This window comes from Miscanthus floridulus, unplaced genomic scaffold (genome assembly GCF_019320115.1).
Source record: "Miscanthus floridulus cultivar M001 unplaced genomic scaffold, ASM1932011v1 os_2694_1_2, whole genome shotgun sequence".
Lineage (NCBI taxonomy): Eukaryota > Viridiplantae > Streptophyta > Magnoliopsida > Poales > Poaceae > Miscanthus > Miscanthus floridulus.
The window spans coordinates 48,190-64,916 of NW_027098453.1; the positions used below are offsets into that span (position 1 = coordinate 48,190).

The 16,727-nt window shown below is 48.2% G+C and overlaps 2 protein-coding genes across 2 annotated transcripts; one reads left to right on the plus strand and one right to left on the minus strand.

The window, feature by feature from the left end:
- The first annotated feature begins 9,797 nt into the window (after positions 1-9,797).
- LOC136535325 (probable mediator of RNA polymerase II transcription subunit 26c) lies at positions 9,798-11,433 on the plus strand. Its single transcript, XM_066527621.1, has one exon. The coding sequence runs from the start codon at positions 10,450-10,452 to the stop codon at positions 11,353-11,355; it is 906 nt and encodes a 301-aa protein (XP_066383718.1). The 5' UTR covers positions 9,798-10,449; the 3' UTR covers positions 11,356-11,433.
- A 3,050-nt stretch (positions 11,434-14,483) lies between these two features.
- Positions 14,484-16,416, minus strand: LOC136535323 (berberine bridge enzyme-like D-2). Its single transcript, XM_066527618.1, has one exon. The coding sequence runs from the start codon at positions 16,333-16,335 to the stop codon at positions 14,605-14,607; it is 1,731 nt and encodes a 576-aa protein (XP_066383715.1). The 5' UTR covers positions 16,336-16,416; the 3' UTR covers positions 14,484-14,604.
- Between the last annotated feature and the right edge of the window lie 311 nt (positions 16,417-16,727).

Sequence of the window (16,727 nt, forward strand, 5' to 3'; positions counted from 1 at the left end):
CAATTTATAGAAATAATTTATAATTTTTTCTGAAAGATTTGGCATATATTTCCTCTAAGATCTGCAATTCATAGAAATAGAAGTTATGTTATCCACAAATTACATCACTATATCTAATAAATTAAACTGATGAAATCATTGTAAATATAATAATAAGATAGTACAAATCTATACTAAAAGACAGTGTAAATGCATGAGTAAAAATCAGTTGCCAGAAGCTTCCAAAACATTTGCCAGGTAGATAAATCCTTTAATTTTCTTAAACCAGCTCGTCAATCAATGCTGTAGCACAACATTGGTTTCTTAAAATTTTCGTGGATAGCTTGAATATGTATAACTAATCAACATTAATAATTTTCGTGGATAACTTCAATATGTATAACTAATCAACATTAATAATTATCTTTGGATGTGTCTATCTGGAACTCGGGTGATCTGTCTGTCGATGCGGGACCCATAGGATACCCCGCAAAGGACAGAGAAGATCTAGTCTAACTAGGATTCTTCCCCTGTAATCTTAGTAGTATAACTATTAAGCAATCCTACTAGGATATCTCATTATAAACCGACTAGGACTCTGGCCTCCTGACTATATAAAGGAGGGCAGGGCTCCTAAGACAGGGAGGACAATTGTACAACACAACACTTGGGAATCAATCCAACGCAAAGGCTAAGGCCGACTGGACGTAAGGTTATTACTCGATCTACGATCGAGGGCCTGAACCAGGATAAATCGACTGTGTCTTGCGTTAACCATCGTGTTCGGCATACGCCGAAGCCCGAACATACTGCCCCGGGTACCCCCGTGGCAGGCTATCGGTGATAAAACATCGACAGCTGGCACGCCAGGTAGGGGACTTCGGCGACTTTGCATCCAAGAATTCGATGGACCTCGACAACATAATCTTCCCGACGGAATCAACTTTCATCTTCGGCTCATGGATCTGCGAGGCAGACAACAACGGCAAGCTTCAGGGCCATCTCCTCAAAGATCCAGATCATCATAAAGAATTACATATTTCACCAAATACAACGGATCAGCTCACCAGAAGATTCGCACAGCTCACAGTATCCGATTCAAATCAGATTTCACGGCCACTCGTATCCGATTCGAATTCAAACATCAAGGCGAAGTTTTATCCGAGTGCTTTCAAGAATCCGAGTTCTTTTTTGGCAAGATTCCAGAGCACATCCCAAAACAACTCGGATTACCCTCAGAATTCTTCCAAAAAGTCGAGTTCTTTTCCATTTGGGCTCGACAACATGGCAAAATCCTATCAAGAACAGTTCGAAAGATCTTTCAATCCAAGATGCGGGATACCACTGACAGGAGCTCAGGAGGGCCTCGTGCTAACAATAACATCCCAAGACTGCATCATCCATTGGCCAGGTTCTGTTCCTGAGGATAGCAATACCCAACTAGTCGGCACGACGACGACAGCAATTCTACCCTACCAAGAAGGAGACTCGATCTACGACACCGAGGCATCCACTAAAGTCATTAGCAACTCTGACAGCATGAAAGCTAACACCAATAACAGAGCGACTCATGCGCGAGAAGTGCTCATGGTTCGATGACCGCGGTCACCACTAAATCCCCCAGAAGCACCCGATGTCAGATCATCAGATGAATCAGAATCCAACATATCACCTTTTGCCCAAGGCTACGACGGAGAAACAGATAGTCAGAAACAAGCTAGAGAAAGAAAAAACAAGTTAAAGCAAGGGCGTCAACACCGTGCTAGGCAGCGCAAGGAAGCTTGGATCAGATACGAGTCAGATTTGGCTGAGTACGACAAAAGAAAATCGCAACGAGAAGTAGAGGGGAGACACACGGCGAATACACCTTACGATAAGATTCAAGAAGCATTAGAAGAACTCGAAAAAACTTCACACCCCAGTGACAAGTATGAATAGCTCCAGAACTTGCTCCGACCAACGATCCCGAAAACGCATGAAGAGAGAGCTCGATCAAGACTACCCGCAAGATCAACAACCCACAGGCAAGAAGATCAAAATCAAAGGAAATCCGCTTTCGAAAGACTTGGGCCGAGTAGAAGCCATGAAGAAGGAAGTAGGAAGGAACATAATCAGAGTCACCGATTTGAACAACCAAGGAAGACTAGGAGTAGGGTACCTACCCAGACAATCTCGCAAGATTATTCCCGTCAGAACGACAGCTGGCCAGAAGAAGGTGCCGAATCCGAATTCAGAGAAACCAAGACACACGACAGATTCCCCTGTTTCGCGAACAGGCTTGCAATGGCACGATTACCTCACAAATTCAAACCGTCTAACCACTCCAAGTATGATGGCAAAACTGAACCAAGGCAATGGCTCAGAATATATTCGCAATCAATCGAACTAGCCGGAGGAGATGACGATATCAAAACCCTGTTCTTTCCCATGGCACTGGAAGCCATGCCTCTCCAATGGTTTGACAAACTGAACCCAGGATCTATCAGAAATTGGGAGGATTTGCAAAGAGCTTTTTGTGAAAATTTTGCAGGAATCATTACACATCCAATCACCCATGCAGAATTAAAAGGACTCAGGCAAAAGGGAGGTGAAAGTCTCAGAAATTATTATCGACGATTCGGTGAACTACGAGCCCAAGTGCATGACATAACCGAACGAGAAGTAATTGAAGCTTTCTCTCACGGAATCATGGCTAGGTGGCAATTTCAAGACTTCTGCAAAGAAAATCCGAGAAACAATGAAGAATTCAGACGAACAGTAGAAAAGATGATTACTGCAGAAGAAAAAACCCGAGAAAGGTTCCCGGACAGAAACAACCAGGACAACTCGGACAAGCAAAATCACCGAAATAGCAGACATCAAGAAAGAAAACGTAGACCAGACAATACTGTGGCAATGGCCGACAAATCAAAGAAGTTTACCAAACCCAGAAGATATGATGACATTGAAAACATACGTTGCCCATTGCACCCTAACGGGAGACACACCATTGGAAATTGCTATACTTTCAAAGATCAATACACAAGAAAAAATAAGGAAGACACCAAAGAGGACAATTGTACAACACAACACTTGGGAATCAATCCAACGCAAAGGCTAAGGCCGATTGGACGTAAGGTTATTACTCGATCTACGATCGAGGGCCTGAACCAGGATAAATCGACTGTGTCTTGCGTTAACCATCGTGTTCGGCATACGCCGAAGCCCGAACATACACTCAAGTAATTTGAGTGGACAAATTACACTAACGCAAAACAAACGAAAACAAAAATTGAGTGAAATAAAGCTTAGATTGACACAAAAATATATTTCAAAAAACAAATGCACGATGCAAAATAAAGTACTTTATTATGGACTTCATGAAAATCCCTCGTTTTCACTTGGTTTGCTACCAAAATTTACCAATCTCTCGTATTTTTTCGATTACACAGTACAATACAGGCACTCATAACGCACGCACACTCACCCCTATGAACGCACTCATACAAACCCTACCACTATGAGCATCTTCGAAGACTAGGCCAGCAAATCATCAAGATTGACGAAGTCACTACATGCGTCTCGCTCTCAACGGGGACGTTGCCTACCACTGAAAATACAAACGCCGTTAAATCGTGTAAAATTAGCACCCATGGGGGAGTCGAATTCAGGATGTGAGGTGCTACACAGGCACTTGTAACCACTAGGCTACATGCCTTTTACCAAATCTGTGGCAAATATTTTTGCGAAAAAACTAATAAACGAGCGCGCATGCCCTGGAGCTACGACATGCACACCTTGCTCGTCGTTCGATGCACGCGTCCACAGTTCATGGTCATCTGATGCGCCTGTGCCAGATCGTGTCAATTTCGGCGGCTAGGGTTCCGGCGGCGACGACTCGCACGCGGTAGGAGGTGGTAGAGCAAGAGTTAGGGATGGAGAAGATGTCACCCAACTCCGGCAACCGCACCACTGCTGCCCCAACCCTACCTTCTTCCCCAACTCCAGTGACCGCACCACCGTCGCCCCAACCCTAACTCTGATAGCCTTAGAAGAGAAGGGTTCAGGGGAGAAAGGCCGGCCAGGCGGTGGGAATGGCGGTAGGGCGGTTTAGGGGCTCTGGTGGCGGTGGAGGTGGCCGGTGAAAGCCCTAGTTTGGTTTTGGCGAATTGATGAAACCTATTGGACTAATCCTATCCTTAAGTGTGTAGATAAGATAGGATGGTCCAAGTCCATGGTGGAGCTAGAAGGCACTCAAGGTGATGGAGATGACCACATATGATGATGATCAAGTGCTCCAACTTGGAAAAGAAGAAAGAGAAAAACAAAAGAGGTCAAGGCAAAGGTATAAAAGCTAAGGACCATTTTGTTTTGCCAATCAAGACGCAATAGAGTGTGTGATTGGATTTAGGATAGATGGTCGTGCTATTAAGAGGGGAGCTTTTATTGGACATTTCGGTCATCTAGTGCCACTTGGTGTTGGAAAACTATGCATTACATATAGGCCTAGTACACAACGGAGATCAAGCGAAAATGGTTATGGAAAACACTTTGAAATTGCTAACTTAACTTTAAACTTCTTTGAAAATTTGTTAGAGAGTTGGCATGCTTGCAAAAGTGAGTTCGGGCACTCGGTGCTACTGCTGGCGCAGCACCGGACTGGGCCAGCCCTGTAGCTCAGCCTCGCACGCTGTACTGAGTGGCATGGTGTTGTCCGCTATACACCGAATAGGGCACCGGACAGGCCATCCGGTGCACCGGACCAGGGCACCGCACCAAACGAGCAGAGAGCGTTTTCTAGAACTCGAGCGCCTGGAGTCACTGGAGATGGTGTGGCCAGCCAAGGCCACTCTCTTGCACCCCCATTCAGTTGAGCAAACCCTTTGCGAGCAAAGAAACACACTCCACTCACTTGTTCACTTGATTTCATCATTTGAGTGAGATTTGGAGAGCCTCTAGTTCATTGCTTAGTGGTCTTGCATTTTGTGGCACTAGTTGGGCGATTTGGACTGGTGGAATTCTTGTTACTCTTGGTGATTGCCGTCACCTAGCTAGCCCGGAGCTTGGAGGATTGATTGGAGGAGGTTGGTGATTGTCTCCGGTCACAATCGTGGTGATTTGTGATGGGTTTTTGACCTTGTCCCTGTGGGAGATCACAAAAGGTACTCTAGTGGATTGCTCGTGATGTTGAGTGCTCTCATTTGTGTTGGTTCTTACGGCGCTCAAGTGTTGGGTTAGGCATGGTGCCTATTAGCATGTGAACCACTAAGTGAATCGGCCGTCACAACGGGGACTAGCTTGCCGACAAGCAAGTGAACCTCGGGATAAATCATTGTGTCAATTGGTTTTCTTGGTATTCTTGTGATTGACGCTTGCCCGGCTAGGTATAACAATCCCTATCTCATTGCATTACTTCTTTTATTTGTACTTGTGTAGTTGTAGCTCTCTCTTGTGTAGTTAGTTAAGTAGCTAGTTGAGTAGCTAGTAGTAACTAGTTGTAGCTTGTCTCTTGCTAGCTCTGTAGTGGTAGAAGTTGTAACTTAGCCTCTTTGTGTGCCATAGAGATCGTAGCTATTAGAACTTGATAGGTGGCTTGCAACACTTCATAGAGCTAGAGCAAAATTGCTTTTCACCTTTTATTTGTCTAACAATTTGCTCTAGTGCTTTATACAATTTTTAATTAGGTTGTTCAACCCCCTCTAGCCATTTAGGACCTTTTAGCCAGGCCAGGTCGAGGTGGGGGTGCCATGGCTAGAGCTCACGACGACATGCAAAGGGGGAAGGGAAGAAGGAGGTTGTCGCTAGCTCCGACGATACCCCTATGAAAGGCCTAGTTTGGTTTTAGATAATTGATGAGACCTTAGTGTACTAACCTTTGCTCTAAGCGTATATGAGATAAGTTTGTATACTCCAAGTGGTGGAGCTACAGGGCACTCAAGTGAAGAAGGTATCCTAGTTGATGGTGATCAAGTGCTCCAACTTGGAAAAGAAGAAAGAAAAAACAAAATGGGCTCAAGGCAAAGGTATATTTGATAGGTCCATTTTGTTATGCCAGTCAAGACACTATAGAGAGTGTGATCGGGTTTAAGATAGATAGCCATACTATGAAGAGGGGAAAATCATGGTAATTGTGATTATCAAGTGCCACTAGGTGATGTCATTCATGTATATGCATTAGGACCTAGTGTGTGCTAAGTTGACCCTTGAAAATGCTTTGAAAAATGGTCACACACGTGCACAAGTGTTGAGACACATTGGTGTTAGCACATGAAAGTAAGGGTGGAAGAAAGGAATTGAAAAGGAGGCGTATCAGGGCATTGGAGCCAGACTTCGGAGGGTAAGGACCATGGCGTGAGGGTCTGGTACCTAACCCTAAGTGAGGGCTGCAGTGGCGCAAACTCCGGACCTTGCTCGGGTAGGAGTCCAAACTAATGTGCTTGGGTTTGACGATGACACGTGACATGAGGAGTAGCAGTGAGAGCTAATGAGGGAGGTCCAAACCCTGGAGCATGGTCTAGACATCAGTGGCGGACTCGGTCTGGACGCAAAAATGCATTCTAGAACCTCTCTAGAAGTGTCCGGACTCCACTACGTGTTGGTCTAGACTCGCACTATTGGAGTCCGGAGGTTGAGTCCGGAGCACGTGTCAGTAGCCATTGCGCGTGGCAATGGTCGTCTAGATTCAACAAGGACACATGGCAATTGCTTAGTGGGCGTGGAAGTGAACCAGACCCTGGGTTCTTGGTTCGAAGCCGCTGTGCTCCTAAGTCCGAAGGTCAGTCCAGAGGCTGCCAATGGCTAGTTTCACACGTGGCAGCGCAAGATTGAAAGCAAGGAGGGTTCGGACCCTAGGTGCATGGTCCGAAGGCCCCAACGCCGGGTCCGGAGGTTAGGTTCGACGGTGTTTCGTGGAGGTAATGGCTAGCTAGTTGACCTTTAGGGCTCTATAAATTGATGTTGGCCGGCTCTAGCTGACTCTCTTGGACATTTTGATCATCCATACATCCTTATGAGCTAAAGAAAACCTCTCCCACTCATTTCCTTGCTTGATTGTGCATCTAAAGTGAGATTGAGTGATTCCAAGTGCATTTGCTTGAGTGATTGCATCTAGTGGCACTTGGGGATCGTTTTCGCTGTGGTTTTCTTGTTACTCTTGGTGGTTGTTATGGTAGAACCGCTCAAAATAGCATGCTTCCGGAGGCGCTCGTCTTCCACTAGACACTAAGCACCCCAAAAGTTGACTACATCGGACAGTTCCGTCGAGCACACCCCAAGAGAGAACTCGAATAATCCACGTTTTTCACTTAGGATCCAATAATGAGAACAAGTTTACAATACTTAGTCCATTTCATACAACAAGAGTTCTTAGAAATACATTATTATAGTACCAAGTTCAGAGTGCAGAATTTAAACATCGGAATTGAAATAAACATCTATCGATAAGATACAAGGATCCATATGTGCCCACCAGAAGAATCCTCCACACAACAGCCACTCCTCAAGCTGCACCTGCAATAGGGGTAAATAAACCCTGAGTACACAATGTACTCGCAAGACTTACCCGGCTAGTGGGAATAATTTCTTGACTCCAAAGGATATGATAAGCTTTATGGTTTGCTGGGTTTCTTTTTTGCGAAAAGTATTACTAGTAGTGAATCCTTATGTATGTGTTTTATTAGCAGTCATAATTAGTTCATTAGCTAACCATTCTATGTAAGCACATGTTCTACTTTCAAGCAAGAGTTGAGCAATCAGATCCATTCATCCCTTTTCACCTTCTAGTTCTTACTACGGTGCTAGATCATAGCCAAGTCGTACCATATCACACGTCGATTCGCGAACCAATGTATCCCAGCTGGGTACCCTAAAACACACGCCCCGCTTGTACCCCAGGCACAAGCAAGACCAACCCACTCTCCTATCAAGGGGTCTAGGTCCCCGTCCAAACTTGAACTCCAAGCCCCCACTCTTGAGTCCCGGACTTAGTGTGGTGCTTAGACCTTCACCTTCCCCGCTTCCAATCAGTCGGTCCGAAAAGAGCCAGAACCCACGACAAGAGAGCAACGAGCCTTTCCGCTTCCATAAGCAAGTATGTGCTTAGGATAATAAGTCTATGACCTGACTAGAATCCATAGCAATGGACGGTCCTTAACCGATACGGATAGGGAAAATAGTGTAACCAAGCTTTGCTCCATTGGTCGCGGGACACAACCTATTACACCCACCAATATCCATACTATATCCCTGCCCGGTCTCTATTTTCTTTCACCATTTATCATAAGAGTAATAATAATAATCACCTATTGTGAGTAATGGCAGGTTACTCACGCTACCGATTGCTCAAGCATAGTAGCTACTCAACCTATGCTAGTAGGACTCATAGGTAGGTTATCCATGCATGTAGTTTTAATATAAATCCTGTAACATAAATGCATATCACACACACACACATATAGTTATCATTCAAAATAAGGGTTATGCATCGGGGCTTGCCTTGGGTAGGCGGGGTGTCAGCTAAGTGAGTCAGTGATGGCTCCGAGATCTCCTCCTCATGCACGCGCGGAGGCAGGTGAGGGTGCGGCATGCACGGCCGCATCGCCATTAAGGCGAGGCGATGGCATGGGGCAGCCGGGACAGCCCATGTGCGTGCTAGGACAAGGCGAGCGGCAGCATAGCACAGCGTCGGTAGCGACAACGCGAGGCAGGGCAGCAGTGCGGACACGATGGCGACGACAGCAGCTCCATTGTGGCTCGGGATGAGGCAGGCGGCAGCAGAAGCGGCTCCGCGCGGCGGGGCTAGCGGCAGTCGAGCCATAGCTAGGCCAGAGGCGGCCATGGCTGGCCGCGCGTGGCAGCGCGCGCACGCACGACTAACACGGCGACGCCGAACGCTCGAGCGTGGTGATCGCGCCCACGCAGCCAACCAACCCGAAACCGTGTCGTGTACGAATTTTAAAGCGACCAAGAAAACATAACGATTGCTTTTAGACCTAAACCATCTTCACCATGCATAAGATGGCATATGAGACTACCAAATCGAGCTATAACACTACACTACCCCTTAACCCAATCTTTCAAAATAAATTGCTAAACATAGCAATGTCTAGCTCTTGACAGATTTGGAATTTTCTAAAGTTTTGAACTGAACTTGATTTCAATTTACGATTTCTAGGCTATTGAAAATATTACAAAGCAATATTATTTTTAAAAAGCAAGTATTTCATTGTTATCTACAAAGTTTGTACTTCAAACTTTATTTAAGTATCACACACATATTCTATAGTATTTTTGTTCAATAAAAATTAGTTTTAAACCCTACTTGTTAACTGTACAACTTCCGTTTCGCATTTTTGTTGATCGTTTTAGTTGCAATGCATTATCTACTCACTTCACTACATGCATTAACACACAAGTATGATACTCATGACATGTTTTAGTAGATGATTTACGGTGTAACACCGAGGGTGTTATAATTCTACCTCCCTTAAACAAAATCTCGCCCTGAGATTTTCATGTGCCTACTATGGAAAACGATATAAGAAACAAATTTTGATTTAAACAATTATCTCGGTGAACTAGAAAGAAGGGGACGATAATGTTTCAAGATATAGCTTTCTTGCTCTCACGTTGTTTCGTCCTCCGATGGATTTTGTCACTGAACTTTATAAAACTTCACCATATTGTTTCTGGTCACTCTTTCTTTGCATTGGGACGGCAAAAGTATTTTCAAAGCACTGAAACCCCTCTTTTGCACTTTCTCAAATGGAACCCTCCTCTTCCTTCTATTCCTGTCCCAACTCCACCTTCCTCTTCACATACAGAAACAGAGCACAGGCGCACAGCCCACAGGGCGTCCATCGATTTGGCCGGGCATGGCCTCACCGGCGGTAGGGAGTGGGATAGAGAACCTCCCTAGTCTCTCGTGCACCCTCGAGTTCCAGGAGGCCGTCCGGGGGCGGCATGTGGCAGGCCGGCCATGTGCGGCGGCAGCGCGGAGCGCGGCGACGGAGCAGTAGGCGTTCACGGCGGCGCGCACGGTTTTCCGGCGAACTGCGGCTCTGTGCGAAGGGACGAAGGGTTGGAGAGCAGCATGAGTTTACCTTAGTGGGGGCGCTTGCGTCAGTACAGATGGAATATGCCCGAGCCGAGCTGCTCTCGTGAAAGCGCGTGACGGCGGCCATGGCTAGCGGCGGCGCACATGGCAACGGTAGGATCCCAGCGGTTCCCATGGTGGTAAAACAATTTGTACAAGTTGCCGGCTGCGCGCGCAGAGCCGCCGAGCTCGAGTCGGTGTCGGATTGCTCCAATTCAATGTGCTCGCGGAAACGCGTCACGCTCACGCTTGATTGAATGCACAGGAACTTGAGTCGGATTCGATCGGCTCGTTCTATATAATCAGACGCACCAATTTCCCAATTCCATCCGCATCCGCTCGTCCACTGCTTGCATCTGCCGACCCTACCCGCCGGCTTTTCCGCATCCGCCGCCACCATGGCCAACGAGCAGAGCGGGAGCCTCCTGCGAAGGTGGAGGCCATTCTACAGCGCTTTCGGCGCCATCGACGACGCGATCGAGGAGGCAGGCGGCCACCCGCGCGCCGCGTTCCGGGACGTGAGGGTCCGGATCCTCCAGCTGCTCCGCGGCGCCACTGACGACGGCGTGGCCGAGCAGCTCTGCGGCGCGCTGGACGAGGCCATGGCGGAAGCGCTAGAGACTCTGCGGGTGGCGCCCGTCCCGCACAGCGCGCTGGCGTCCACTGACCTCGAAAGGACCGTCGGCGCCCTCGAGAAGCACGGCTCGGCCCGGATCCGCAGGCTCGCGGGCGACGTCGTGCGCGGGTGGAGGGCGGCCAACGTCACCACAACTACAGCAGTCAAGGAAGAGCTCGACAAGCTCTCTGCTGATGATCGGATCCCAGGCCAGAGCATCTCTGCAGTGATAGCTGATGGCAATGCGCGTGGACACAGGGAGAAGTTGCACATACAGCCTGCGAAGATGCTTCCCGCCGCCGAGGTACACAAGAAGAAGCTACAGACACCGCCGGTGAAGATGCTTCCTACCGTCCCCGTCGCCGAGGCATACTATGTTCCCCCGGCGAAGATGCTGCCGACCACAGCTACTGTCTCGATACCGAACACGAGCGAGACCAATAAGCCAGCCGTCGACGAGAGCAAGAAGATGGAGGCTACAAAACGCAAGTTGCGTGAGGGTTATCAAGAGGCCGAGAAGATCAAGCGTCAACACACCATTCAGAAGATCAACGACAAGGAGGCAGCAAAGATGTTTGAGCAAAAGCAACGGAAGATGCATCCCGTCGTACGAGGGAGAGGCCCAGCATCATGTAGGACCTCCTCAGGCGTCAGGCGTTCGTTGCTTCCCTCTCTTCAGATGATTTAGGGTCTGGTCTAGTTCTTTGATGACTATTATTAGGGTATTCATGTCAGTTCTATCTCTGTATGTATTATGAGTTGTGACCATCCGTACTGAAAAAGAGTAATTTTTGTCTTGCAGCTGTTCTAAGCCAAATTGTTTGTCATGTTTGCTCCAAATGTGATCCAACGTGTATCATTCAATACATATCTCATAATATTTTTTTTTGCGACTGACATATTTCATAATAGTGCGACATAATTTGTAAGTAGAAATTTGGTGTCAACTGCATCGTTCCTATTCCTGGTACGGGTAGAGAATTGGCAACTTCATGCGACTATTTGCTTGTTGGCCAGATAGGTTGTAGAATGTCTGTATCACGCATATGAATGTAGTTACACGGCTGATTTTAGGCCCAAACGGAGGTGGGCCACATAACATGAGCCCAGAATGTGAGTTCTTTTGCCAGTTGCTGTCTGTCTTCTTCGTCTTCAGCGCAGCTTCATCAAGCACTGCTGCTGCACACCAGCTGAGATATGAGCCACAGTCCAAGCGAGATCGAGGGGGTAGGGGTTCCACCGGCGGTGAGGTCTGACGGCCAGATCTCACCATATCGGTGGATTGATGTTGAGGTCTACAAGAATTTGTTTTCATTTTCATTCTCTGTTTCATATTTAGTCTAGTTCCCAATTTTATAAGACCGTATAAGATTCAGATAATTCTAAGCAAGGAGTGAAAAGAAGGAGCATGATTTTAGAAAAAAACATAAAACTAGTTTCATATTTTCTAAGTAAAAATAAATTTTCTAATATTAAACCAGAATTGAGTATTTGTTAATGCATATTTATTCTAGGAAATTATGTGGATATTTTTTGAAAACTATTTCTATAATTTTTATAAAATCTAATTGATTTCCCTGAACTATCGTGAGAATCCGATTTACCTACCTTGTGGCTGACATGACGTCAGCACGTCAGCCAAACCGCTTAGATTGGTAAATCAGACGATTACAAGAGTTAAAAAAGTCTAAAAATTTAGTTTTCTAATTGAGGGGCGTAAATCGGTCTCACGCAATAGTCGAGGAGCTCAGATTAACTTTTTCCCATCTAAAAAGGGCACAAACTGTTCACGTCGAAAATAAAGGCACAATTTGGCAACTGGGCCAGTTTTGAGTGTCGATAAAACCTTCTGTGGGCCACCTTAAGATTGGGGCTGAAGATGATGTCACAGACCTCCAAGTGAATTGTTAGTGGGCCGGCCTGTTAAGCCCTCTCCCTCGAACCAAGCTGTGTTCCCTTGCCAATTTCCACTTGTTGGTTAAAGCAGTTGCAGTGGCTGGCAGTTGAGAAATAGCAGCCGCAGCTGCCACAGCAAGATGATCCGAACACTCCTCACAGGCTCACATAAAGGTCAGAAGACGCCGACAGGTCAAACCGTCAAAGTTAGACTCTTAGCCTCCAAGATTCCACATCAGTCGTCTTCACAGGGCTATGTAGGATGAAAACGGTACGGATATTTTCCGACCGTATTCGAAACCAAATCCGTTTAGAGGGGTTGAGATCTGTCCGTATCCGAGTCCGGATATCCAACATCCGATACCGTATCCGTATCTGAATACTCAAATCGTATATTTATGATGTTGATATCCAATCGTATCATATCCGACATGGTTGACACTATTCGAATCCGAATCCAGACAGAAATATGAAAACAAATGTAATATCGGTGATATCCGTCCGTATCCGATCCGTTTTCATCCCTAGGGCTATGATACATGGACTAGTTTACTTCTAGATTCTCTCACTAAAGGCGGAGCCAGAAATTATACATAGAGGTGGTGGCCGAAAATAGGTGACACATTCATTGAAGCAACAAGGCTCTACTTCGTAAATCTTAGTCTTTTAGAGATCTACCGGCTTAGTCTTTCGAAGATCTACCGGTTTAGTCTTTCGAATATGTTCGTAGGGATGATCTAGTTGTGTTTTGTTTGATTTTATTATCTACTCCCTCCGTCCTATAAAAAGTGTTGCTATAGAATTCGTGGTGGTTTAAGTTTGACTAGGTCTATAGAAAATATTAGTAATATTTATATCTCTAAATAAGTTTACTATATAAATATATTTAACGATCTATCTAATGATACTAATTATATACCATAAACATTAATATTTTATTTATATATATTTGGTTAAAACTAAAAATATTTGACTTTTCAAAAATGAGAACTACACTTTTTATTGGACGAAAGTAGCACAAGATATTAATAGGTATATATGACAACAATTTATTGTATTCTTTCACTCAATATAAATAAAAATTATAAGATTATACTAATAAAAATACTTCTTGTCACATGTGGTGGTGGTGGTGGTGGGGTGGGCACTACCCTGGCTACGGAGCTCCGGTGAAATCCTACCGCGCCTGTGGCAGCCTCCTTCCCGCTCTCCCCGCCGCCATGGCCATTCTTCGCCCTAGCCCCAACTTGGCTCAGTCTCCCGCTCCGTCGGCGTCACCGCCGCATCCACCTCGTCGCTGTCTCTCCCGTCCCCACCGCCCCTGCCTCCTCAAAACTCTTTTTTTTAGGATGCTGGAAATGGGGAAGAAAAGAGGGAGAGCTTGAGAGAAGGGTCGCGATGTCGCGTTAGAGCATGACGAGTCGCGGGATAGAGTTTGCGTAAAACTATGCAATCAAGTATCTTGGAAGGCATAAATAAACTACTCAAAAAGTTATTTGAGTAATTAACCATGGAAGTCATAACACGGTATGCAGGTATGCTTTGCCAATGTCGTTATACTACTATGACCTCCGAGACATCCAGCCTGTTCGCTTGCTCGTATACGAAGAACATTATTTTTTTTCTCACACCAAACCAGCCAGCAGTAAATAATCCACGATCATTTATGGCCTGCCGAACAGGCTGACAATATCTTCCTATGCTGCCATATTCCTAAATACAATCCATAGGTGTTCACACATTTCAAGCAACAGCACTGACATGTTCAAAACTGACTCAACTGAAAATCCATAGATCAGGCTGAAAGTTTGCACTTTATTTTTGGCATGCGCCATGGAAACATTGAGCCTGTTCGCATGGTCGTATTTGGCTTATAAGCCATGGCTTATCAGCCAACGAACAGTATTTTTCTCTCACACCAAACCAGTCAACAGTACTTTCGGTCATAACTTATAAGTCAAATAAGCCCAAACAAACAGACGATTATTCCTAATTACGTACAGCTTACAAGTTCACCCCTGCATGAGAAATTTTGTACAGCTTACAAAGGAGGAATGCTTTGTGCATTGTTGAACACATTGCCGGGGTCCACCGCCGTCTTTGCCCTGACCAACCGGTTGAAATTGTCCCCGAAGTAGGCGACGCCCCACGACGAGCGCGCGCGCGCCACCGCCGCCTCCGACGATCCTCCCACTGAGGCGGTCCAGTTGTTGGTGCCGAGGTCGAGGTCCAGGTAGTTAACGTACGCGGCCCGGGGGTCCTTGGACACGTGGGGCGCCATGAACGCGTAGAGCGACCGGAGCCACCCCACGCAGCTCTCGCCTGCGGCCGCGCGGCCACCGAGGTCGTGGTCGTCGTCGTCCCAGTACACCTGGTACTGCACGCCGTACAGGGTCCCGGCGCGGTGCGGGCACGGCGTGTCGCTGCTCCCGATCCGGGCCATGGCGCCGCCGTAGGGGTCCAGGATCACGTACCCGGCCCCCTGCCCCTGCCCCTGCCACGGCGGGCCAGTGGAGAGGTACCGGACGATGCCCGCCATGGCGCGCCGCGAGATCGGCGACCGCACGTAGTCGGACTTGCCCTTGGAGTACTGCTTCGACCGTCCCAACAGGCGGTTCGAAAGGTCGGCCGCCGTGTCGAGGCCGGCGAACTGCGCCGTCGCGTCCAGCCAGCTCGTTTCGGCGAGCTCTGACTCGGTCAGCCCGAGCTCTGGGAAGCTTTGACGCAGCGCTGACAGAGCACGGTGCTTTGGTCCTAGCACTTGCCCGGAAAACGAGACGGACACGTTGCCAACCGACGACGACGACGACGACCCGACGCCGCCGGTCGGGAGGTACACGGAGAGGTAGAAGTCGTCGGGCAGGCTGGGCGCCACGAACTGCCACCTGTGAATCAGCCCGGCGACGAGCTCGACCGGACCGGTCCGGCCCAACGAGAACACAGTGACGTTGCGAGGGACCGGGACGAGCCGGAGCTTCCAGGCGTACACCACGCCCCAGCTCCCGCCACCGCCGCCTCGGATGGCCCAGAACACGTCGCGGCCCATCGTGGCCCGGTTGAGGGCCCTGCCGTCCGCGTCGACGAGCACCGCGTCCAGCACGTTGTCGGCGGCGAGCCCGAACTTACGCGACAGCAGCCCGAAGCCGCCGCCGGAGACGATGCCGCCCAGGCCGATGGTCGAGCAGGACCCGGCCGAGAACGCCAGGGACCAGCTGGACCGGCCCACGGCGTAGTAGAGCTCGCCCAGCGTCGCGCCGGACTCGGCCCAGGCCGTGGCCGAGCCCGCGTCGACGCGGACCCGGTTCAGGTTGGCGAGGTCGATCACCACGAAGGGCACGCGGTTCTCCGTCGTGTAAGACAGGCCCTCGTAGCTGTGCCCGCCGCTGCGCACGCGGATCGCCAGCGAGCTGTTGCGTGCGCAGAGGACGGCGCCCTGGAGGTCCCGCTTGGACGCCGGGAGCACGACGGCGGCCGGCTTGCCGACGTCGGGGAGCGCGAACCGGAGGTTGCTGATGGAGGAGTTGAGGACCGCGGCGTAGCTTGGAGACGTCGGGAGGGTGAAGTTCGTGACGCCATGGGAGATGAGGCAGGAGGAGAGGCTGTGTGCGGCGCCGTCGCCGGCGCCAGTGGCACAGCACGATGTGCTTTGATGGAGTGAAAGGAAGAGGGAAACCAGGAACAGGAGAGCTGCAATGGAGCAGCTCATGGGGAGAGAGCTGGGGGAGTGACTTGATGCATGCAACAAAGACTGACTCCAGTACTGGAATTGCATATCAGCATATAGCACTCGATCGTGAGGCCATGGAGGTTGCTCTCATGGAAGTGCGTTTGAGCCGTGGTGGCAGCTTTCTGAGCCATTTCTTTTTAATAATACGTATCTGCATTACTAGACAAGGGACAACGTACAAAGACACAAGCGAATACAGATACGAGACTGTTGTTCGGCTTGTTTTTCAGTCGAAATAGTATTTTTTCTCTCACAACAATTCAGTCAGTGTTTTTTAGCCAGTCTCGGCCAAGATTCAGCAAGCCGAACGGGACCACAGCAATCCCAACGAACTGGCACAGAAGCCCCTATAGAAAATACAAATCACAAGAAGGTCCCTGGCCACCGTACTCGTCGGTCTCATCGGCGAACTCCACCTCCGTCCACCTCCGGCGACG

Coding starts and splice junctions, on each gene's coding strand:
- LOC136535325 (XM_066527621.1), top strand. CDS start 10,450: ATGGCCAACGAGCAGAGCGGGAGCCTCCTGCGAAGGTGGAGGCCATTC.
- LOC136535323 (XM_066527618.1), bottom strand. CDS start 16,335: ATGCAATTCCAGTACTGGAGTCAGTCTTTGTTGCATGCATCAAGTCAC.